Genomic DNA, 24,888 nt, shown 5'->3' with positions numbered 1-24,888 from the left:
AGAAAAGCAGGATGTACAGGAAGCTGGGATGAAACCCCAGGAGGACAAGATGCGCCTCTTCCTCAGAGCTGCTCCTTCTGCGCAGCAGCCATCTCTGCTGTCTGCGGTTGTATTTCTTTCCTATGATAAACATTTATGTTATTCTAGCTTTGAACGCTTATTTTATTTTAGCCTTGAATCTGGCCCACACATGAGTTCCATCTTGTGCGTAGAATCTCAGCACTAGCTGGCTGCAGGATCAATGAGGAAGTCATCAGGAGATCGAAATCACAGCAGTAATTTGAACTGGGAACATTTAATATCAAACCTTATTGAGTAATAAGGGACCAATAACATTTTAAAAGGATAAATAAGAACTCTAGATAATACATCAAAGTAAATTTTTCCAGATTGGAACACTTGGAGACATAAGGGGTGAACCTGAGGAAGGATAACAGTTGGAGGGAGCTCTCTCCATCCACTGGTCAGAGGGTTGGACCCGGTAGGAGAGGGTGTGGCGGAGCCTGCTGGACTCCGGAGTTCTCTGACATGTCATGGGCTGCAGCTGCTTTACAGCCCCTGGCCTGGTTGTGATGTGCAGGAAACCGCCACAGTTATGTCGTGGCTGGAGCTGATTATCAGGAACTTGCTTTCTGTAGTACCAGCAAAGCTTGCTAGACGCTGGGTGGAGAAACCCTTGCTTCTGTGTGTCTTGAAATCACCCTCCAGCACTCTTTCTTTTCTAATTAATGGTCTAGCAGACATAAAATGTTCATAGGTCCAGATCTAGTTTTACAGTGCAAAGCAAACTGAAAATAAGAAGTGGGTAACTGACAAATGTGAACTTTGCATGATGCGGACTAGGGAATCTCTGTAGGCTTGATCACCATGGCCGTCTCTGCTCTGTGGCTGAACTGTTGTTGTTATTGGTTTTCTCAACTTCCTTCACCTGAGGCTGGCATATGACTCAGTTCTAAACAATAACACTTACCAGTTCTTTTGTTCATTTTTTTCTCTTCCCAATTATACAAACTGACTACCAATTATACAAACTGACTACAGTTGCAACAGCCATCTTACTCCAGAGAAGAAAATGCTAAGATCATTACACATAAACATTAATTTTGAAAACATATATAATTTGTGTATTATAAAAATATCCTTGGTGATAATCACTGAATCTGCATATATCCTACTAAAAAAGACATCTATACCCATGTACACAAGCTCATCTATCTTAACTAATATACAGTGAACTATGAGTTTAGCCACTATTTATAGTTAAGGCATCACACTCAGGTTTACCATGAAGTATAACCACCTTTTATTAATTTTAAGGATGATGCATAAACACCATAACATCTCACTAGTGTAAGAACCTAAAGAGTGAATAAAATCTAGGAGGTACAGTAGACATTGTGAAATGAAAGGAAACTGCTCAAAAGGAAAGAACAACTGGGATGAGGGAAAAGAGAAGAGAAAGAAGGGGAAAATTATGTATATATGTATACATAGGGTAGCTAACTTCGTTGTACTACTGACTTTCATTGCTTTATTGAAAGGAACATTTAATATTTAAGTGTTTGGTCAGTCTCACATGTCTATATTTGTTTATCTGAGTATCCAATTTGAAGATATCGATATGTAATATTACAACCATTGTTAATTTCCTATCACCTTGTCTGTATTGCTTGTATGGTTTCTGTGTTATTTTCTAAGTGTATGTGTATTTGTTAATATGTTTTTGTTCTTTTATCATTAAACTAAAAAATATTCTGGATGAATTGTTTATCTCCATTTCTTCCTGCCAGTAAATGAATGGTAAAGGGAAAAAACTTGATACTAGTCCATTTTGGCCCAACAGAATAAGTAAAATAAACTCTTAAAATAAATTGGTCTTTTCAAAGCTCCTTGAGTTGCCCCCGATCCTCTTCAAGATGTTCTGTGGATGTTTATGTCCTAGCAGACCTCATGGTCCTAGTGGTGGTCTTGATAGCAGTGTTTGGTGTCTGACCCTTGGTCCTTTGGCCTCATTCCTGGGAGTTCCGCTGGTTTTGTCTGCTAAGACCCAGAATTGATGTAAGCACTCCGTTTAAGTTAGAGCTGGTGGTTTTTCTTAGCTGACCTGGTCCTGCATCATCTCTATTTTGCATTCTCTCTGAGGTCTTCCATGAAGTTCAGATGACTCCTTAACAAGGCCTGATACTCTGCAGGTTCTGACTCAAGGTCCTCTCTCTATATTTGCCACAGTTATTCCATGACCCAACCTCTGGCTTCCAACTTAGATCTCACTTGTCTCTTAAAGGATATGGGCACCTGGACTTTCTGTCCTTCTGTCCTTCTAAGTGGCAGGAGAGTCAAGGAAGACTTGTGAGTACTAGGCTCTCACTGTTTCTTTGTTGCTGCTGCTGCTTGGCATGGCAGCCAGAGCTTTGTCCCTCCCAGCCCAGTGCTCTGCCACCAGAGCACACCTCCAGCCCGTGCCTAACCCGCTCTACCACGCTGGAGCCATCCCTTGTTATGTTGAGGCCGGCTGTACAATGATACCCTCCTGGGACCCAGAGCAGGAGGTGGGAACATGCCTCTCTTTGGTGTCTCTCTGAGTATGCTAAACTTTCTGCTTTAGGGCTGGAGCCTGGGGTAGCATGCTGCATTCTGACCAACCTCCTGGGCTCTGCCCTGCCTTCCACAGTCCCTGGTGTAGGAAGAGACAGGCCTGTCACCTTCCCTTCTTCTCCCAGGCCCTCCCATCCTTTACACTTCCTTCATTCCAGGATAGAAATTGTTCTCCCAGTGGATGTAATTACATGGTGTACAGTGAGAGAAACGGGCTTACTAATAAAAAAAAAATAAAGCCAAGATATTTAAAATATGTACCTATTACACGGACCTGAGCATGATTTGTGCCAGCAATTTGTAGTTCTGCTGTCTTTTCAGTGACATTTTTCAAACCAATTGGAAATGCTTTCGGAAAAAGAAACAGCTTGCAAGTTGAGGTAGAAATACTGCAGGTAATTAGAAATTAGTAAAAACTACAAAATATATTTAGAAAACATTTATATCTCTCCCACATTATTTTCTCATGTATCATATTCTCAGGCATTTGTTAAAACTTCAAATCACGTAGAAAATTAATTTTAAAAATAAGGAATGTTTATAGATAAATAGTTTCTTTTACAAGTAAAAGAACATGAGTCCTCATTCAAATCATGCAAACAGGTAACACTTCTGGAGAATAACTTTTAACACTTTTCTGTTGTGTATGTCTATTTCAGTGACCTGCTTTGCCTCTTCGGAGACAATGTTTCTTTCCAGTTAATTTTTTTCCTTCTAAATTGTCTAAGGACTCTGGAGCTTATTCAGTTCTTCCTGTCTGCAGCTTCAGATGTCACACAGACAAAAGCTGGCAAGTCCAGTCTGTGCACACGCTCCCCAGCCTCGTCCCGGCCCCACTCTCCGTGGACCACTTGGTCTGCAAGCTTTTGTGAACTTTCGTTGTGCCGTGGGAGTCCGCTGTCCTGGGTCAGTGCCAGGGCAGCGCTGGCCCCTCACCCTGGCCTCTGAGGTTTACACTCCTAGTGCACACTCTCCTCTGCCACCTGTGCTTTCCGAGGATGACACCATGTCAGAGTGGCTGGGGCCAGGGGGCCAAGGGGGACTCGGCCGGGGCACACAGGCCTGGACAGTCTCCCCGCCCCACAGGATGTGTCAGGACGAACCTTCTCCCAGCAAACCCTCTGTGGTGAGCCCAGGACACTGGTTCACTCCATTCTTTGGACTCAGGTTAAGCTGACCTCTGTAATACTTCGTATTCCTTCTCAGCAAAAATCAGCTGGGGCCATTCTAATTTATCTTGCCAAAGACTGTACAGTGTGCCTCCGAAGTAAAAAGATTTCCCTTCCTGCTTCCAAAGAGGACGTTTTGTTTGTTTGTTTTTGCACCTCTTAAATTGCACATAAGCTCCTCTGTGATCTGAAGTGCGTACCGTGAGCGCGTGTGGTGGATCCCCTTCATCAACACTCAGAGTTCCTCCCAAGGTCAGGAAACCCATAAAAAACACTTTGCTTTTCTTCAGATGTTCTTTGAAATGTCACCTTTTTGGAGAAATCTTTTTAATTCCTACTTCTCTTCCCCTACCTCCCAGATAGATTAAAATTTCCAGTTGTATACTTCAACAATTCTCTGAAATTTTCCTTCCTTGAATTATCCTTCTATAAAATATTTTGAAGTTATTTTCATAATAATTACCTTTCCTCATAAATCACTAAACTCCTAACACCTACCACAGAACTTGGAACATAGTAGGAAGTCAAGAAAATAATTACAGACTAAATCAAATTTTAGGTTTGCATAAATCTACTAAGTCTCATTCTTCTTTGTGTATGATCTGGGCCAGGGGAGAAATAAGACAAAACAATAAGGCAGACAAGAGGCCCAAATATCACTTTTAGGAACTGATACAACTCATAAAGTAGAATGCAGTGTGTGCAGACAAATGGATTTTTGTATACTGGAGAGTGCGTTTTAGACAATCTTACCCAGGGGAAGGCTCAGGGGACTGGGCAGACGCCATCTACTTGCCACCCGAGGTCTCAGCCTGGGTGAACTCTATCTGTCCTGCCCCCGCCTTCCAGCAGGACCTTGAACTAAGCTCTCTTCCAATTAAATCAGACTATGCTTCCAGTGGAAGGAAAAGAGTAAGGGAAGTATTTATAGTTGCCACTAGTAACATTCCTATATAAATAAATATAAATTTATGTCAAAATTTTCAACATCTATAGTGTTTATGGGTGTGTGTGTGTGCATGCGTGTGTGTGTGTGTTTGCACCCTAGCTTGTGCAATGCTAAAGATTCCTATTTCCTTGTACTTTTGCCAAACTGGATTTCTGGATTTGTGTGTGTGTGTGTGTGTGTGTGTGTGTGTGTGTGTGTTGTTTTTTCAGGGATTTGAATATCTTTTGCTGGCCAGTTATGACTTATCTGTTTATGTTTGTTCTCTTTGCTGAATTATTTTTTATCGCTTTCCCCTGTGGACTTGTAAAAAGCCTGTTCTTTGTAACAGAAGCAAACTCATTCTCATCTGTGATGCAATTATCTTTCCTTGCTTGCTAATGTCTTCCTAACATACTTATGGAGATTTTGAAACTTACTGACTTTTTGATTCTTTATGTGGCTATTACTTGTCAATAATTTCTTTTATGATTTCATCTGTGTTTGACTTTAAAGACAGTCATGCCTATTCTCTTTTGATATTTCAGGGTTTCTTTTGTAGCATTTAATATTGAATCCCTGTGGAATCTATTTAATATAGGGTGTACACTTGATATTGGGTTTATAACTTCTTAAATGGCCAGTATTCCCACGCTTCTGTCTCTTACTGTTAAATGCCATCTTATCATACACTCCATCTCTTCCTATTGTCAAGTCTTGACTCCGCTGTCTAACCTATTTCTTATTTTTTAAAAGATCTCATATAGCTTCACATGGCTTTAATTGCTATACATTATTTTTATTTTTCAAAAAACATTATAGCCATATTTGCTATTTTTTCAACTCTGTGAATTTTCATTTTGGCATCATCCAAAATATATCTTTACTCTTCCGGTTGTTGTTGTTATTACTAGGAATTGAACCCAGGGTTTGCACACTGAGCTATGTCTCCAACCCATTTCTAAAGTTATTTTTGTAATTTTGACACAAGGTCTTGTTAATCTGCTAAAATGGCCACTCTGTGCTGTAACTTGCGATAGTCCTGATACAACCTCCATACGTGCCAGGATTGTGGGTGTCCACCTCAGTGCCTGGCTCAAATTGGGGTTCTGATGGGTTTAAATTAAATTTGTGGCATAGTTTAGAGAAAAATAATATTTTTCATAATTTCAGTTTTCTTGTCAAGGTCTGTCTCCATTTACATGGGTCTTTTAAAATTTTTCATCAGCTCAATTTTCTGATTTTCGTCAAGAAGGTCCTACATACTACTGTTACGTTAATCTTATTTCTAGAAATGCCGTAGTTTCCCATTGGTTAATGGCCTACTCTATTTCATTTTCAAAGTGCTTATCATTTATGTGTGGCAACACAATAATCGTCATGGAGTAATTTCATACCTTATTAAGATCTCTAATTGAGTCTCAGCGTCCCTCTGTTCTCGGTGCTCTTGCTGGAAGCTGAGTGCTATTAGTGTCTTGTTCTGTTGCTCACCCGGTGGATGAGGCGGAGAAAGCGAACCCGAGAGCTGAAGAGCACTGGTGCTCTTGTCACTGTCCTCTCAGGGCCCGACTGACCACCTTTCCTCGGGAACACCAGTGTCACTGGAAGTTCCACTCGGAGATTCTGTTTCCCTTCAGGGGTCTTCACCCACACTCTCCCTATTCTTGTGCAATCCAGTTTTCCCATGAAATGTCAAATCAGTCAGAAACGTAGATTTACCAAAAGGGAAACTGTCCAACTGCAGCTTCCTCGCAGGCCTACTCCTTCCCTCCTCGGGCTTTGTCCCTTTTGACTGACCAGGTCCCCAGAACGGTCGAATGTCAAACTTCCCTGTGCTGACTTTGGGATCAAGGAGGAGCTGGCTGGTGGGGTTGAAAGTGAATTGACTCTGGCAGATGCTCTCCACTCAACTCCTTGTTACCCTCTGGGGTTTGTGGTTGATTGCGGCTGTACCCTTGCCTCACTCTCTATTTATGTTTTTTCTTTATTTTAGCTAATTCCACAAAGGATTTCAAGCAAAAAGCATACACTCATTGTCTTCCTTAGAAAGCCTCATATTGCTATTTTCATGATCACTGAATAAGTATTAACTATTAATGTTACTCTTTCCTTTAACAGAGTGCATTTCTATACCTTTTTCCATCAAAGTGTAGAACCTAAGCAGTTTGGAATTTATAAATGTACTTGTAAGGCTTTTTAGGAAGTAGTGTTTTTGAACATTCCCCTTTTTTTAATTACACAGTTTTACTTTGGGCTGATGACAGTACTCTCGCATGAAGATATGGCAGTTCTAGCTCCATCACAGTGTGGACAATGTCTCTATTTCCTGCTACAGCTCTTGATGCATGGTCTTCACTGGAAGACTTTTTTATATAAGTACTTGTATGAATGCATAACATTCTTTAAGACCAAGGCTTATGCATTCTTTCAAAGTACATAAGTTATTTGTTAGTGAAATTATGTATTATAAATTTGAGGAGTCGCTTTTTACTTTGAATACTGACAAAGTCCATTCTCTTAAAGTATTGTCTTAGTTACTTTTCTCATTGCTGAAACAAAATACCCAACAGCCACAAGTTAAGGGAGGAAACGTTTACTTACCTTACAGTTTGTAGAGCTTTCAGTTCCTAATTGGCTGGCTGCAAGACAGGGTGGCATGGCAGATAGACATCAAAGAGGAGAAACCGTTCATGGTGGGCAGAAGGTAGCAAAACAAGCACTGGATGACCACAGCTCTTTCTGTCCCTTATACCTTATTCAGGCTACTCAGGACGGGTAGCACTCACACCCTCAAACCTAGTGCCCTTGATCCTAGCACTGCACTGTGAATCAATTCCAGCAGCACATACTCTAGATCCAGCCACCTCTGAAAAAGCCTACCTATGCCTGCATGATGCTTTTGGGGGACAGCTAAACACGAGTTGTAAAAAGTGTATATTACTTTTATGGATTATTCCTCAAGTGTATAACAAAGCAAATATTTATAGTAATATTCTGTTATTATCCAAAATGCCAGCTGACACTCAGCAGTCTCCTTCCACACTTAATTCAGTCCTTGTGATGCAGATGCAGGAGCAGGGAATGTGTTTCCAGACCCCAGGGTGACTGACTCTCTGCTGCACAGTGAGTAGCTGGGTGTCCTTAGCCAACTCACTCACTATCTTTGCATCCCTTTGCCAGCTCTCAAAATACCTGTCCAAGTTGTTCAGGTAGTAAGACCTCTTTTACACTGAGGTCTACTTTGGATCAACTAGTCACCTCGAGTATCTTCTAAATTACCTGAATGTTCTGAGTGTTAGTTCCAGATCACTTCCAAAGCACCTGCATGGACAGACTGTCCCGTGCAATGGTGGGTTTTGTAAATTCATCTTTCAGGAAATAAAGGAACAGCACTGAAAACATAGTAGGTACTAAATAAAAGTTGCAGTCATTAAGTTATTATAGAGGCAGTGGAAAGAATAATGAATTTTGATAAGAAAACTAGGAATTAATCTTCTGAGCAGCTAAAGCTTTCATCACACAAACGTGTTAAAAAGCTGCTGATTTTTATTGAGCACTTAATGTATACCAAACCCTGTGGTGCTATGCATTTTATACCTATTATCTTCCTCAATGGTCATGACAAACCAGAGATAGCCATTATCAGCTATCCTGGAATTGAAAGAGGAATATTTTAGTTTCATTTCATGGAATCGAGGACTTCCTTCTATATGGTAGTGTCTGTAAGATTCCAAATTAGTAAGGATGTTTGGTAAAGAAAGAATAAATAAGCTAACTACCAAATGTAGACAGTGAGTTATTTCATAATTATTTGGGAACAATAAGTGAAATTCGGAGTCAAGGTTAATTTCTGTGTTGTGTCATTTTTCTTGAACCAAACTCCCCCATTTACTCTTGGAGAAACATTTTATTTTAAAGGCAGTCCACAAGGCCCTTTATTTTTATTAAGCCAGTTGTTTCAAAGTTAAGGAAATCAGGGGTAGGTTTTCAGGCTGTGATACACGAAAGACATTTGAGTCAGAAGTGCCTGTTTGTCCCTCATTCACTCACTGAGTGAACTGTCAGGCAGTCACCCACAGTGGACTGTCGGGGCATTTCATTATCCTCCTCATTCAGACTCAGACTAACTTTGTTTCCCAGTGTATCTGTTGTGAACCCGAACAGTGGAGCAGGACTGAGGAGAGGCTGGGTTCCATTAGGCCCTGACGTATCATTGGCTGTCACATGCGTCTTGTTCCGCTGTCCATCCTCATTTAACGATCCCACAAGATCTCTTAATGAAGTTAAGCCCCAAGTTCACTCCAATAATTCTGTGGCAAGAGTTTGTGCATTGTAACAATTCATCACTTGTCAGGAAGGCACTTTTAGTTTATACATTTAATAAGGGCATCCTCTAGCTTGGTTAATTAGAAGTGAACAGTTTGCATATTTACTAAATGTGGAGTGTCATTGCCACCACGGCCTATTGCCTACATGAATTATTTCTCTATCTGCAATAAACAGCTGGGTAATTATTACTGCCATAATCAGATAAATTCCCCCTGTAAGGCTTTTCTTACATGGCGATTCTTTGAACTCATCCAAAGCTGAGCAAAATTTATGAACTCCAGCAGCTAGGTCACTTTTTCATACTACGGTGTCCCTGTTCCCTATTTCAAGGACATGAGTAGAGCACCACAGATATTGTATTAATAAAGAGAATAAGTATGATTGCCTAAAGATAACATTTCCATATACCTCAGTTTAAAAATACAGTAGCGTGACCTCAGCTAAGTACACCATAGCATGGCAGCTTTTTGTATGCAGAGAGCAGGCTCTCTGATAGAAGGGCTGACCGAAGGAGCCGGGAAAATCGCACTTTAATTTTCTTGAAGCAAGTTAGTGTAATGTTAACTATACATGCAATTTGGGGGTACATTCATTTTTATATACGAGGATGTGATAATTACAGTAATCAATTTAGTAGAGTTCAGATACTAATGCATACTAGTGGCCAACTTAAAATACAGCACACATCTCCAGCTTTAAAAGGAACCCGCTCGTTTGTTTATAATTAGTCATTAATAACAAACCCATACAATCAATTTAAAATGTGGAATGATATCAACCATTTGATCAATTTTTTTACATATCCTATTTTGTAACAAGAATATCTTATCTTTAACAGTTGTTTGTTTCAAAACTTTTGAAAGCAAAGCATATAAAAAGGAAAAAGACTTTCAGGCCCAAGAAGAAACCAAAATAAGGAAAAGTTTATTGTAAATGCAATTCTTTTCATGCTGAATTTTAAACTATTTAGAAAAGAATGTACCAGAAAAGAATAGAAGAGCTAAGGACCACAGTGAAGAAAGACAGATATGGCAACTTGAACAATGTGATTGGTCGGGGAAAATGTTTAATTAAATGTACTCCCTTAACAAAATAAAGCAACATTATTGCATATGCCAGAAAACCTGCTTTTTCTCATGATGATTCTAAAAGAAATTTCAAATATGAATCTTAAGTGAAGATAAGAAATGTAATGAGCAAGGTCTTTGCTGGGTGTTTTTTTAAATAAAAAATATAGTCTGAATTTCAAGTCTGTCCTTATCATAGAGATCTTTGGGAGTGGGGGATTCCAGGGTAAAGCAAGGAACTAACATTTTAGTCATGGACTTAGCTTTGTTGTCCAACTGTAAAGAATGGATGGATAAGACGTTCTGATTCCTCACTTCTCTCACCTGATGTTCTGACAGATGTATAAAACAAAGTTCCTTTTTCTTTTTAATTGTGATGAGGGTACCAAATGTCATTTTCCATTTTGCTTACTGAGCGTAGATTTAATTCAAATACAGGTGCTTGATGCATTAATAATATGTGAATGTTTTCAGTCTTACTTAAAAGATGTTCAAATTATTGTGAAATGGTATTGAGAAAATATAGCCATTACTAAAAATTATTTCTAATATTATTTAGTGGGATATTTGCCATCATCTTATTTGACCTCTTTGAAGCTTAATAAGGCCACTGACTACATTTTCTCTTGATTTCTCTAGTAGCTTGAGTTCTCTGACACATCCTTTCCTGGTTTCCTTTCCACTTTTCTCAGTTTTCTCCATTTTCTTTGTGTACTGTCTTACTTGCCCGATCTGAAGTACTAGTGTTGCCACTTTGACCGCTTGCCTTTTTATTTTATATACTCTGTACAATTGCCTCCACTTCTGTAACTTCTGCTACCATCTGTGTGATTCATAAATCCAAGTACTCTCCCAGTGAGAGCCTCTCTTGATCACCTGTTCAAATACCGGCCCATATTTCCACTTGGACATCTTTCAGGCACCTCAAGTAAGCATGTTTACATATAAAATACTCATTTTCCCAAACTTCTTCCTCTTCATACAGTAAACAGGACTATTCTTCACTTAGGGACTCAAGCCAGAAACATGGGGGTCATTCTAAAGCTTCTTTCTTCCATTCTGTTGGTGGTGAAGCCCTACCATTTATCTCCCTAGATCTCTGTTCTCACTCCTCATCAATCTGTCCAACCTATTGCTATCATAATGATCTCTCTGAAATACAAATCTGGTATCATAATCTGTTACAGTTCCTTCCAAGGGCTCTATAGTGAAAGATGACTTAGAGGTCCCAGACACACATAAAGTACAAACATGAGAATATTTTAGAGCATATTCTTAGCGTAAGAATTAAGCAAACTCAAAATAAACACTTGGATCAGTCTTAAATCATTATAAACTTAAAAATATTAACCTTTGGGGAAAATTCTAGTATATATCTTAGTTATACTGTAATGTTAGTATAGAATAATTCCTAGAATATATGTATACCTAGAGAAACAGAAATTTTGTGATGAAGAAATTATGCAGTGGTAACGTACTGCTAAAGCAGTGAATTCAGAAATCAGCCCTTAAAATGCTTTCAAACATGACTTTCGTATAACACCTTTGTAACATTTTTCAGCTTTTTCTTTGCCCTTTTCTCCAATCCATCACTTTCCTCTCTTGGGAGGCAGTAGAGAAAGTCACTCCACTGTATTTCTCTCCCTGTATCTTATTTTGTTACTCCTTCTTAACAATGCAAGGGGAAGATTCTCTTTGGCATTCATATGGACATGATTTCTAAGATCAGCATTAAAACAGTTGGTCAATAAACAGTTTCCCAAAGCTCTTTAGACATTTTCTGAAACTGCATGTAGCGTTTTGCTTTAAAATATGTTGACATTATCCTGTGGTATGTTGTTATTGCTCCATGACACTGTCAAGATTAGCTTAGAGATGTCCCTGCTCTGTGTCCAGTGGGGTGCAGGCAAAAGCAGCAGCAATTACTTTTGCTTTAAAATGAGGTTAACACATTTTAAATAAGAGACAATGTGTGATGTTTGAATAAACACAAAATAAATAAGATTATGCAATTGTTCTCATATGAAATGGGAACTTAACCTACCTGAGCACTGGACTCTACCAAAAATACAAGTTCAGTAGGGTGATTCTCCTCTTCCATAGTTTATCACGGTGAAGATTTACAATGGAGACAGAATATAGTAGACACTGAGCTACCACTCTGTAAGAAGGTGCCCTGTAAACCTCCATGGTCTCCATCTGTAAAGTCCTCTCACAAAGAACAGGGACCACGTTAACAATACTGGCCCTCACCCTCTTCCATCAGTGTTGGAAGGGTAGATAGATGTCTGTAAAGTAGTTGCAGCCCTGAAAATAATGTCTTGTAGGAATAAATCTACTTTACTATAGCTATTGTTGTACTTCGCTCAATGTTACTCTCAATTATTTGACATATATTACATAAAAGTTAACCTCTGCTTATAGAAATAGTCCAGAATATTATGAAGAAAATAATTTACATTGACATATAAGCATATTTCTAGGAAGAATACAAGTATTCTTTTTTAACTGAATTGGTACAAGAGAGCCAGAAGGGAAAAAAAATTAGGAGTGATCTTTGGAGTCTTATTGCTTTTGAAAGTCATGCAAAATAGGTAAATAAAATACTATGGCAATTGTGTTTCTAGGGATTTAGACAGCCCTGGCTCTGGGGATCCCAACTGACCAGGCAAGGCTATCCCATCCCAGGGTGCAAATCAAGAAGATGAGCAGTGGTGAAGGGCAGGGAAAGAACCTACCCAGCATGGGTGTGCCAGGAAGAATAGCTCTGTCTTCAAGGGACTCACAGAACTTTGAGGTTTTGTAAGAAAAAACAAAGGCAGCAAGCGTTGGGGTTTTGCATGGCTAGAGGATTCTCACAGCTGGCAGGGTTGGTAATCCTGGTTAGGTCGTGGGATGATGGGTCGTATCTCAGGGCTGCTTCTGCCAGGTGGCTCTAGAGAAGTCCGTGGCTTGAAGGGATGCTCTGGTCCTCATGAGATGGTTGCTCCTGCCTAGGGGAAGCTGCAATTTCATTACGTGGCACTTACTCCCGCTTAGGGGGCGAGCTCCTCATGGGGTCAGCTGTCCCAGAGGCTCTGCTTTTCATGGACTCCAAAATGACTCCAGGTTTCAGACAATTACTAAAGACTTCTTGCGCAGCTCCAGGCTGTCAGAACAGGATGTTGTAAAAGCTGGTGATTGAACATTTGCACAAATCTTGAATCTATCTTAGTTTCTCTTTGTGTCCTCAGTCTTGAAGGGGAATGTGGTAGTTTAGGTAAATTTAGGTGAATAACCTTGTATTACTAGCATTTTGGTAGACACTGTTATGAGATTAACATGTCTTCGTGCAGAGCGGAGCAGGGGTCTGACCCAGTGTTTAAGGAGACGACTAGAAAAAGAGGCAGATGCCAGGCTTGATGCTGCTTTCAGTTACCCACTGGGCATGTGCAGACCCAGCCTCTAAGTCCCTGTTACGCTTGGACATTCCCTTTCCACAGCCAGAGAGAATTTGTGACATTGTAATGTTACAATATTGGCTACTCAGATCTATTTTGCTTTTCATATCCTCAAAGTAATTAGTCATGGAGTACAGGCTCACGTAGCCAGAATCCTGTCTTCCACAGTCATGTGTGTTTTCGCCCTGCTATTAATGGTCACTGTCTCCCGAAGAGAGCACAAATATCTTAGGAATGATCTGGCTGCATTTTAGTACCACTCCTCTCTTTCCACTCTCTCTGTGTGGTAATTGCCTTCTTGTTTTTCGTTCCCAACTCCAGTGCCAGTCTCACCAGAAAGCCTTCCCGATCCCTCCTATCAGAATTGAGCTACATCTATTTAGGCGATAAGTTAACTAAAATACTTATATGTCTCAATACATCACAGCAAAAAGTGATGCTGTTGGTCTGTTTTTCTTTTGAAGGCTCTTACTGCACATGTTGACTTGACATCAAATCTCAGAGAGGTCACTAGACAGTGTCCTCTACATCAATTGCCTTAAATTTTCTTTCTTAAGATGAAGTAGATGATGGCATTTTGCTTTGTAGTTCAGAAATGTATCCAGCATTGTTCTTTGAAACTGGCATTCGTGCCTCTAAAGCAATCTCTATGATTCTTTATTTTGCTGTCAAAATTATGATTTCTATGAAATGACTGTACTGAGCACACCCTGTCCTCTTGTGCAATATCCTAGTGCTGCAGTTAGTGGCGACGTCCCTGCGACTATTGCTGGCCCACATATGATTGCACTGCTACGTGGTGCTATACAGTGAATAGAATCATCTCAGCCCTTCTCAGCTGTACTGGTCTGCGGTGCTGTAGACAGATGAGGGCTTCCTGAGTGCTAGGGCTCTGATTTCAGACCTCCTGGTGGAGCTGGGCTGTGGTCGAACCTGCAAGGTGTATTTCCCACGTTTTTCAGGGGATGCTGTGCTTGGAGAACCACGGTCCTACACAAAGGGCCAGGTTCCACACCACTGTCCAGGAGAGGCTTTCCACAGGGCGCTCCTTCCCTCTCATAAGTAAGCCATGAGGAGTGAGGAAATGTGTTAGTTGGCTGAGAAACAGTTAAAAAAGATGTCAGCAATGAGCTCTAGCCCAGTACCAGCACTAGTGATGTCTCGTGACAGGAATCAGGACGACCATTTGGGAGGGGCACAAGGATGTGTGAGCCTCACTTCTGACCCTCTGGGTCCATCTCAGGCAATTCAGACTGCTGTAACAGGGTACCAGGGCCCTTAAATGACATGGCTTCACACTTCAGGAGACCAGGAAGTACAAGATCGAGGGGCCTACAGATCAGCGCCTGGCGAGGGCCTCTTCCTTGTGTGCAGACCACTGTCCTTTATTGTGCCTTCGTAGGGTGGAGAGAGGGAGCATCTATTTGGGTTTCTTCTTTAGTGAACAGCATGAGTCCCAGTCAGGGGGTTCCCTTTCCAGACTTAGTTCCTCTTAAAGGCCCCCGCTCCAAGTGCCATCACATTGTAAGTTCGGGCTTCAACCTATGAAATTTGAAGGATGCAAGCATTTAGTCCACAGCAGGACCTTCGACATCAGTACAGGAGTGCAAAAAGCATATATGTATGTAGATTCATCTATGATATACCCTGTAACCGGGAGTTGGAAAAATGTGCACTGCAGAAAAAACATGAATTGTTGCACGCTAGGATGGAACGCCAGCTTTCACTTGGGCTCCATGGCGTGTGTGTCTTTGCAGCCTTTTCTCTGCAGTTCTGTCATCGTTTACATCCATAAACCGGGCTACTCACAGGCGGACAAGAGCGTCAGCTCTTTAGTTTGTCTCCAACTGAATGGCCTTATTGTCCAGACTGCTTTTATAAAATCTATGTATCTATTCACTCAAATAGACATGGACGATATAGATGTACTCTTTACTTTGATAGAGTTTTATTATGTGCGTCTAGTAGGGGAGACTCACACTAAAAAAATACATATTTATAAATATGTGATTGTAAGTTTTGCTAGGAGGAAACATGAAATCTTGGTGTTATAAGTGAGAGGGACAGTGGGAGGGGAATTTAGATTTCTGTAAAGGAAGTTCAAGGGCGAGAGCAACGTGGAGGAGCTGGGAAGAACTGTTTGCAGGCAGATGGAGTCCAGCATGGTGTGTGAGGCTGGGGGTCCCCACAGAGCAGTGCAAAGTGGGGTGGGGAGAGAGGCTTGCCCTCCGCGTCCCTGTGGGGTTTTGTTAGCTACTACTCAGATAGCTTACACTTTTACTTTGCACCCGAGTTCTGTGTATGTCTTTGTGCCTTACCCCTTTGTATGTTTTTGACTGCATTGGGCCTTTCTTTGTATGTCACCTCTCTCTGTATCTATTAAATCATTTATACAGCATAAACTTCTTTATATATGTAATTTTCATTATTATGATTGCTAAGAAAACAACTATCTCTGGAGTAATATCAATTGTATAATAATTAATAATTATTTGAATTTTGAGTATCGCAGTGGCAGTCTATTTGTTGTTCTAAATTATTGTAAAGCCTTATAAGAGGAATCATAGAAGTAGTTATATCTGATATAATATCAAAAGTAAAGATTAAAATTATTAACTCAGTTTTTAAGGTACCATAATGATCATTATTTTTTCCTGGTAAAACTTCTCATTTGTTCATATGTAACTGCTTTGAAATTTGTACCTTAAGGACAAAGAAAGGTCATCAACCCCTCTAGCTCCTGGTTCTCTGTCAAAAATGGACAGAGTTAATGAGGTTTGTTTGGTACAGAACAAATTCGCAGACACAGATAGAGATCCTTTCAATGGAAACAAATTTGTTTGGCTTTACCAGGTTACTTAGCGATTAATAATAGCCTTGAGACGTAGGTCGGAGAGGTCATTGCACCAGCTTGCCCACACAATCGAAACGTGCAGCTAGCCTGGCTCTGTGGATGCAGAGACCCCCAAAATACTATGCATAAAGTAAAACAGGCTATTTTCTGACTCCTTTTTTCATATTAATAAGCAATTTTCAAGAGAAGGATGGCAAAATGGGGGCCATGCCATTCCAAGTAATTCATTTATTTTGCAATTTAATCTTATGTTGAAAAAAATTGCTCTGCTGCGGTAGCATTGCATGGTGATTTTTACACGTCAACATGTCTCATAAGTAACCTTGTATAAAGTATTGTATTCAGAGCCTTTCACAGAAGAATGCCAATAAAAATATTTCTGGACATCCAGGTTGAAAGGGAAATCTTTGATTTTTGATATATTTCCCCCTACTGTCCCCTGATTTATCTAAGGAAAATGCTGAGATGATTTGTTTAAAATTTTACTTTAGAGCTAGATGCTACAGTTGATACCAATTTTTAAAAAGGAGTAAGGTATAGTTTCAAAATATCATTTTGAAAGTGTATGAAATTTGTCCTATGAAAGTGAAAGATTTATTATTTTCCGATTTGGTAATCTCATGTTTGGTTTAGCAAGTGTTTTCAATGTAGTGTATTTAAAAGATTGTTTTTATTGGAATTCCTTTGCTATACACATACAGAAATGATGAAAATTTTCATTATTTTAAGGAAGTTTGTTGTGCATTGAAAAAACTTGAATTTATTCACATTATCTAACGTGTATTGTAATTATCTGTGTAACTGAACAAAATGTCAGTCTTTTAAAGGCAAGATAATACATGTTATCTTACCGGTATTATTTGAACTGTTAATTGCAGGAAACTTAGAACAAATTGAGCACTTGTATAAAACATGCTGTACCTGTTTGCTTAGTCCATGATTTTACAGAATAAATAATTAGAGATTTGAAAGTACAAAACCAAACTCTAAAGGAAATAAGTAACTCAGATCCTTTCTCAGGATATTTGTTTATCCAAAATAGCTAGATTTTCAACCAAAGAAACTGATAATGCAGAAGACCATTTACTTGGCATTTGATGTGAACACTTGCTTGGCTGTGAGATAAATTATAACACATAGGCATTTGCTTTTTAAATCTTAATACTGACAAATCATTTAAATGCTTCCTAAGGATTGCGCAGCTTCTCACAGAGGAGGCGGGCAGATAGACGACGATGCTGATTTTGATGGATGTGAATGATGGCTGCTCCTCAGAGAAAACTTTATGGAAAAGAACAAAAACATTAACAGATATTATCATAAGTGACTGCACATAATTTCCATGCAGGGAGGTACTGCAGGAGTTTGCAGAGATTCAGGAAAGCGAAGAGAAGAAGGCTAAGCTGGAACGGGAAGAGAAGCAAAGAGAAAAGGAAGCCCGAAAGATGCACCACCTCCTCAGCACAAAGCAGGTTGGTCTACCTGTCCCTGACAGCTCCCGCCAGCCCCCTGGGTCCTCGCCTGACAGAGACAAACTAGCAGGCTGAATGGGACCTGACCTGTTGAAAAGATACCACAAAGACACCACCTCGAGTTCAATTTCGAGCGCTGGTGCGGTGCTTGCCGCACTGTGGCTCCTCTGTGACAGCGTCTCACGTAGGCAGCCACTGCCAAGCTAGGGAGAAGTCCCAGCCGGCGGTGTGACCTGCCACTGCACTGGCATAGCGCCAAGGGCATCGTCAGGCTCCCAGCTCACTCCCAGGGGCTTCTTGTTGCGAACCGATCAGGAGCTAACAGGATATTAAACAGAGGAGGCTCTCGTGTTTTCTCTTTTCAGGGAGGAAGCATTAAGATGAAAACACCCTTCCACCCTTTCCTGACTTTTGGTGGAAGTTTTCAGGTGAAGCTATTAATAAAATTTCTCCCACAATGACATCTTTGTATAGAAAGCTAAATATAGAACTTGAGAGACTCAGAAATTTACTTTCACGTAACTTGCTAAAATATCAGGGCCTCAGATTTTGCCATAGTTCCTCGGGAAAAATACCTAGTTTGTAGAACACTCTGCCCAAAGACAAAATGTGATTTAAAATGCGTGAACTTGGAACCCAGGAGTTTCTGAGTTCTTATGATTTCTCATAAACCTTCAAGTCCAAGTTATAGTTCTAGGCAGTCACGTACTGAAGTCTCCAAGGGTGGGTAGAATTAGTCACAGCGGTGGAAGGTGAGCCCCAAGACAAAATGTCATTCTTAGAGGCATCCAAATGCAAAGCCTGTTAGCTACTGGGTCAGCTGTGTACACTCGGGACGGAGATGTTCACGCCTTCCCTTGCTTGATAGTCAAAATGCCAATAATGATGAGTATTTTTGTATTTGCTTGGATCTGCGTGGCTGAGTTATTGTCTTCTAATAGCTAACAGGACAGACTCAGAGCTGTAAGTGACTGATTCACTAACACTAAGCTCGTAGTAATATGTACCCAGTCCAAGATCTTTTTACTTGAAATAGGCAATAAAGGTAATATTTTAAAATTTTATTGTAGCATCTGTAACAGTGTCAAAATTTTAACTGTGTCATTGTGGCCTCTATTTTTTATGTAGAATTCAAAACCAAGAATTCCTTCTAGCAAAATATGTTTTTCAGTGTTGCTACTGACAATTTCAATTTTGATTAAAGGAATCTAAACTAGAGGGTTATTAACATTTTTAATATTATAAACACAATAATAATTTATTCCTTAGGAAATAGTTGCTACTTTTGATTATTCCACAACCTTTTTAGACATTGAATCTTCTTTAATTGGAATTCTACTTGTGCTGTTTATACTTATGATGAGTAGTGTACTACAGCAAGTAATAAGGAAATAAAAAATGCTGAAATACTTTGTCCTATTTAATCCAAGGCTGTTGAGATATGGAATGTAGGAAATCGGTTAGACAGTATTTAAAGGGACAGGCATGTAGCTCAGTGGTAGAGCAGTTGGCTAGTATGTGTGTGGTGCTGAATCTGATCCCTAGCACTGCAAATAATTTTTTTTTAAAAAAGAACATCCATAAGGATTCCATTGTTTAACTAATAAAAATAACATACCACCAAATATCCATGGAGTGCTTACCACGTGCCAGAGTCTATGATTAAAATTTCAGGTGCATTTCCTTAGCTATTTTGATTTCATTTCACTTTTAAAATTAAATACACCATCTGACAAATAGCTTTACAGGTCTGACCAGGAAGGAGTCACGTACTTCAGTGAATTTTCAAATAATATGATCATTGCATTTTGGGAAGGTCGTGTTAACGACGCATGCTGTGTTCCGCTGCATCTTTCTCCTTGCGTGTAGCATGCAGGGTGCTGGTAAGACCAGTGTCCGTGTGGCACATCAGAGCAGCTGCGGGCATCATCATCAAGCGGAACTGCCCTGGTATCCCAGCTGTCCTCAGAGAGCCCGGCGGTCAAGTGCTTTGTGTTTTCTGAGCCTATACATCACTCTACACATGTGGACATTGAAACACATCTTGAAATAATAGTGTAAAATATTTAAAATAGCATCTGGCCCTCAGAGGGCATTTGGTAAAAGATAGCAATCCTACTATTAGAATTTAACCTATCATGGATAAGCTATAGTTCCATACTTTTCTTCCATTGGTCCAACTGCGTGCACTCATCTTATTTCCTTTTGTTACTAATGAAAATTTGTTTGGAGACTTAGTAGGGGGGTCTTTATGTTGGGGCCCAGCCCCTCAACAGCTCCCCTCCATTTTACTCATGGCTCCCCACACCTCAGGATATTACAGGTGAAAGCATGTGCTCAATTCATCTTCCCGTGAGCAGAGTATTACAAAAGTATCCAAGATTCTAATCTGGCTCTGGCACGGTGTCATGATGGTCTTAATATTTGCACGTAGGTAACTGTAGAGATAAAAGGATGATACTGTGAGCTTTTGGGGTTGCGGCTTTTTTTTAAATTTTTGTTGGTAACAAAATAGTAGTATCATCCTAGTGACTCATCTGTTTCTTTTGTTTGGGGGTTTGGTTGTACTGACTGGATAATCGATAATCTTGGAAAATTTATGTTTTACACTATCTCATAAGATTTGCTTTATTTAGCTTTAAATTTTTCATCATGATATAAAACTGGTTGAAATTTTTTATTTTTTATTTTTTTGCCTCTTTGAGACAGGGTTTCACTATGCATTTCATGCTGGCCTTGAACTCATTTTGTAGCCCAGGCTAGCCTCGAACTTATAGTGATCCTCTTGCCTCAGCCTCCTGAGTGCTGGGATTACAGGCATGCACCACCACGCCTGGCATATGCTAAGACTTTAGTATATGTGAATATGCTCAGCATGATTTTGTTAATGCAATTAATTACTTTGTTCTATCTTAATAAAAACTTTACATACTTTTCCTAAACTAAGGGAGATTTAGAGTGAAAGACACATATTTCAGTGAGTATGGTTATTTATTTTCTCAGCATGATTTGGTTATTGGGTAGAAATAAAGTACTGATTTAAAAATATTCCTTAGTCAGTTGTTTAGATGAATTTCTTTGCTTATTTCAAGAGTTTTGATTTCAAATTATGTTTTTTTTTGGTTTTTCTCCGGTACCAGGAACCGAACTCACGACCTTGCACTTGCCAGGCAGGCGCTTTGCTGCTGAGCTAAATCCCCAGCCCCAAATTATGTATATTAAATGCACATTAAGTACAAAATAAGTCAAATAAGTGTTTATTTTAAAAGACCTGTATTTGTTTTAGCTTCCAATGTTTGCAGATATCTGAAAATTTAGGAAGTAAATATATAAGTGTAGTTAATTTTTATAAGTATATCAGAATAGAAAAAGTCTGCAAACCTGATTAAAAGGAATCAATGTAGCATTTTTAGCAAAAAGATACTATTTTTATTGGAATTGTCAGTAATTTAGGAATGCTATTATTACTATAGCTTGTGAGATACCAGTGTTTACATTAAATTTTCATAGTTCTAATATAACTTAATTTACATGAGTAAAACTAAAAAATTAATTCAACCTAATAATGTCTTAAAAGAGTGAAGAGTTTTTACGATAAGATTGTGTTTGTGATACGTAATGAATGAAATCGTGTTAATCTAATAATTTCAGAATGACTATGCTGGTATGCTGACATACTCATATACCGATCACAAAGTTTTAAAGCCAGCTTTAAATCTATTTTCAGCATAAACTCGGTATATAACTTAAAATAATTCTAAAAGATATTGCTAATTTTATAAGTATTAATTATCTCATCTTTATTCAAGCAAATATGTTTGCACTAATAGGAATTACACAAGTAAATAACCAATATTGCAATGAGTGAATTAATAGACCCCTTAGGGTTTTATTAATTAAAAAGTTCAAGTCATATTAAAGCACCTTTTGTATATGTTTATTTCAATCAGAAAGCTGAACATGGTAACTCATTTGCATAAATAATCAATCACCATTTACTAGTAGTAATAAGGTTAATTTGTTGCTACAGACATAATAGGATTACTCAATTATATTTCCCAGAAAATACTACTTGTTATGCACCCCGTCACCTATAGAACAGGATTGGGTTTAGTGCCCTTATTAAACGAACACATCAAAAAAATCTTTGTCCCTGTAAAAGTTTTTTGAAAGGAAAGCTAATTTTAGTTGATTTGAATAAAGTAAAATGCAAGCATGGCCTCCATTTGTAAATTTAATTTATCTTCCTGCAAAGATTGATTATTTAATAAAGTTATTTATTTTGATTCAGCGACCAGTCAAGCTAAATCTACCACATATAGGACATATTCCCTTTGAAGAAAATCTCATTTGCAGATTTATTTTATTCCAAATAAGCTGACTTTTGTTCCCTCGTCCTTGTTCTTGGGTAATAAATTACGTTGTCTGCTCCACCTGCTGGTAGGTCCACGCAAAGGCCTGTTGTTGGGCCATACGAAGCTCCTGGCTTGAGCGCGGTCCTGGATTTAGCATCACCACCGTTGCCAAGGTTCATCGTAAGGATCGGAGTTACTGAGACAAGTGCAAAACTCAAGATCCGATTATAAAAGCTAATATTTCAAGATAAACATTATGACACAGAATTGTTCGCAGTTACACGAGTAGTAAATATAGTACCCTATTTCTCATCTTAATATAGTGAAAAAGGATGAATAAATATACAATAGACAAATCACTCACTCTAACAATATTTTATTTTGGTTATGTAATTCCATGATTTATACATATTCATATCAAAACTAATATAGAAAGGTTTTAACCTAATTAAAAATTTTGCACATTTATTATGGAAATAATTTTAATGTCATCCTTACATAATAGATTTTAATGTTTTGCCTTTAGCAGGTAGTGACAATTTTCATATAGAGATAGAAGTAACTATTTTCAGTTACTTAAGATGTATAAAAAAGACCTCTGTGGTTAATACAGATAAAATATTTTTTGAAATAATTCTTGGGAGAAGCAAAATGGTTTCAGCCACTTTTTTCAAATTCACATCAGATTGTGTTTGTATAAAGAACTGTATCTTAATTAAAAATTAAACTTGATAGTGCATAATAAATTGGTAGTCTGTTAATACAGAAAGCATGTTTGTAAAACAAATCTTACATAAAAATATTAAGAAATATTTAATTCTTCCAAATCATTTGTTGCTTGCAGTTCTATCTTCCTGCAGTTACAAGTGGACAGATGCTATGCATGTGTGTTTTGAGTACTGAATCCGTGAATGTTCACGTGCACCTTAGCCGATGAAGTCAGGGAGCAGTGGCTGCCTCGCTGTGCACACCCGTGCATGGAGGTGACGTGCACGTGGGCGTGCACTGTGTGCTCTATCCTCTGTGAGGACAGGGCAGCACCTTTGGGCTGGCCCTCATGAGTCAGTGACCCACCGCAGCAGTGGTAGGGCGCTCAACAGTGATATGCAAATATACCTGGTAGCACATTGTAAAACCTCTGGATTCTTATCTTAAAAAACCACTTATTTACCTTCAAAATATTATTTTGTTCCTCTCATTCTCTTGATTTGTCCTGTCTCTGTCTTATCTCTCTGTCTCTGTGTGTCTCTCTGTCTCTGTGTCTCTGTCTGTTTCTCTCTCCCTCTCTGTCTCTCTCATTTGCATGGCACTCATGCACGGGCATGTGTATACTTGGCCTTTTATGTCTGTCCATAGTACCTTTTGTCTCCACCGTGTTGAATTTTACATTGGTGCTGTTCATGCCACGCAGCATTCACACAGTTTTTGTTTATCAGGCTCTTTTTAGTGCATCTGCTTCTTTTTCCAAGTCAGTCTTTACTTTAAAAGATACCTAGTTGTAATTAACCTATCATCCAACTTTCGAGATATATGACTTTCTTCACTTTTCTCCAACTTCTTTCAGTCAGTCATTCCAGTTCCGTTGTATCAGTTCCTTCATCTCCATTCCCTGATATTTTAGAGCAATGGTGTTAGCCTCGAAAGTGATTTGCATTTTGTTAAGTCTTTTGCCCTTTAACCTTGTGTATTTACTTTTATCAGATAAATCTTTGTGCTTTAGTTACTTGTCTCACTGCTGAGACAAAATACCTGACAGCCAGAGTTAAAGGAGGAGAGACTTTTCAGCTCACGGGTTTTTTTTTGTTTTTTTTTGTTTTTTTGTTTTTTCTCCGGTACCGGGAACCGAACTCACGACCTTGCGCTTGCCAGGCAGGCGCTTTTGCCACTGTCAGCTCACGGTTTGTAGAGGCTTCACTCCATTGTCAGTTGGCTCCGAGGCGGTGTGACCTGGCAGAGGAGCATCGCAGCGGGGAAGCAGTCCTTGGTGGGCAAGAGGCAGGAAAGCGGTACAGCGGCAACAAGCCACATGCAGCAAGCGACAGTAGCAACCCTCTTTATATCCCACCCAGGCTGTGCACCCTTAGGGCAGGTCGCAGTCACAGCCAGGGTAGGGCAGCCTTAATCCTAGCATTGCACCATGAGTCAATCCCAGAGTCATGTGCTTAATCCTAGCATGACATACCCTAGACCTAGCCCCCACCTACGATTGCTTGAGGTTTTGTGGGGATGTCTAGATACGAGCCATAACAGCTTCTAAACAAGTATTTTAAATTTCTATTCTCTTTATAGCTTATAAGTTTCCAAAAATTCCGTGTTCTTGAGGTTAAAAAAAAAATACTCTTCAGCATAAGCATTCAAAACTGTTCTTAATCTGCCTCACTTGCTCCTCAATCAGAACACCCCGTACAAGCTTACATCCTGGAAAAACACAAAGAAATAAGGATTTCTTTGTGTATGTGTGAAGTACATCATGTTTGTGCATGGTTATAATATGGAAATGCAGAAGCCTTTTCTAATGCTGACAAAAAAGGTCAACGTGCAGTACACTTACCACTCATACTCTGAATTTTACTGTTACTTTTCCATGCATTCCTCCCTCTTATTAAATTAAAATACTTTCAGGAAGGAAATAGATTAGCTATTAAATTGTCCTTATTAGTATAGCATGGTGAAGATTGATGG

At 39.2% G+C, this 24,888-nt stretch overlaps 1 protein-coding gene across 3 annotated transcripts in view; it reads left to right on the top strand.

The window, feature by feature from the left end:
• The window catches only part of Spata17 (spermatogenesis associated 17), a 200,932-nt gene that overhangs the window by 67,864 nt on the left and 108,180 nt on the right, over positions 1–24,888 (top strand). For all 3 annotated transcript variants that reach the window (XM_005374709.2, XM_005374707.2, XM_013519819.1), the window contains exon 6: positions 17,728–17,851. In XM_005374709.2, coding sequence (XP_005374766.1) covers positions 17,728–17,851 — 124 coding nt within the window. The remainder of the gene's footprint in view (positions 1–17,727; positions 17,852–24,888) is intronic.

This window comes from Chinchilla lanigera, unplaced genomic scaffold, assembly GCF_000276665.1.
Source record: "Chinchilla lanigera isolate Chin_1 unplaced genomic scaffold, ChiLan1.0 scaffold00005, whole genome shotgun sequence".
NCBI lineage: Eukaryota > Metazoa > Chordata > Mammalia > Rodentia > Chinchillidae > Chinchilla > Chinchilla lanigera.
This window is presented reverse-complemented; position numbering and strand designations above follow the sequence as displayed.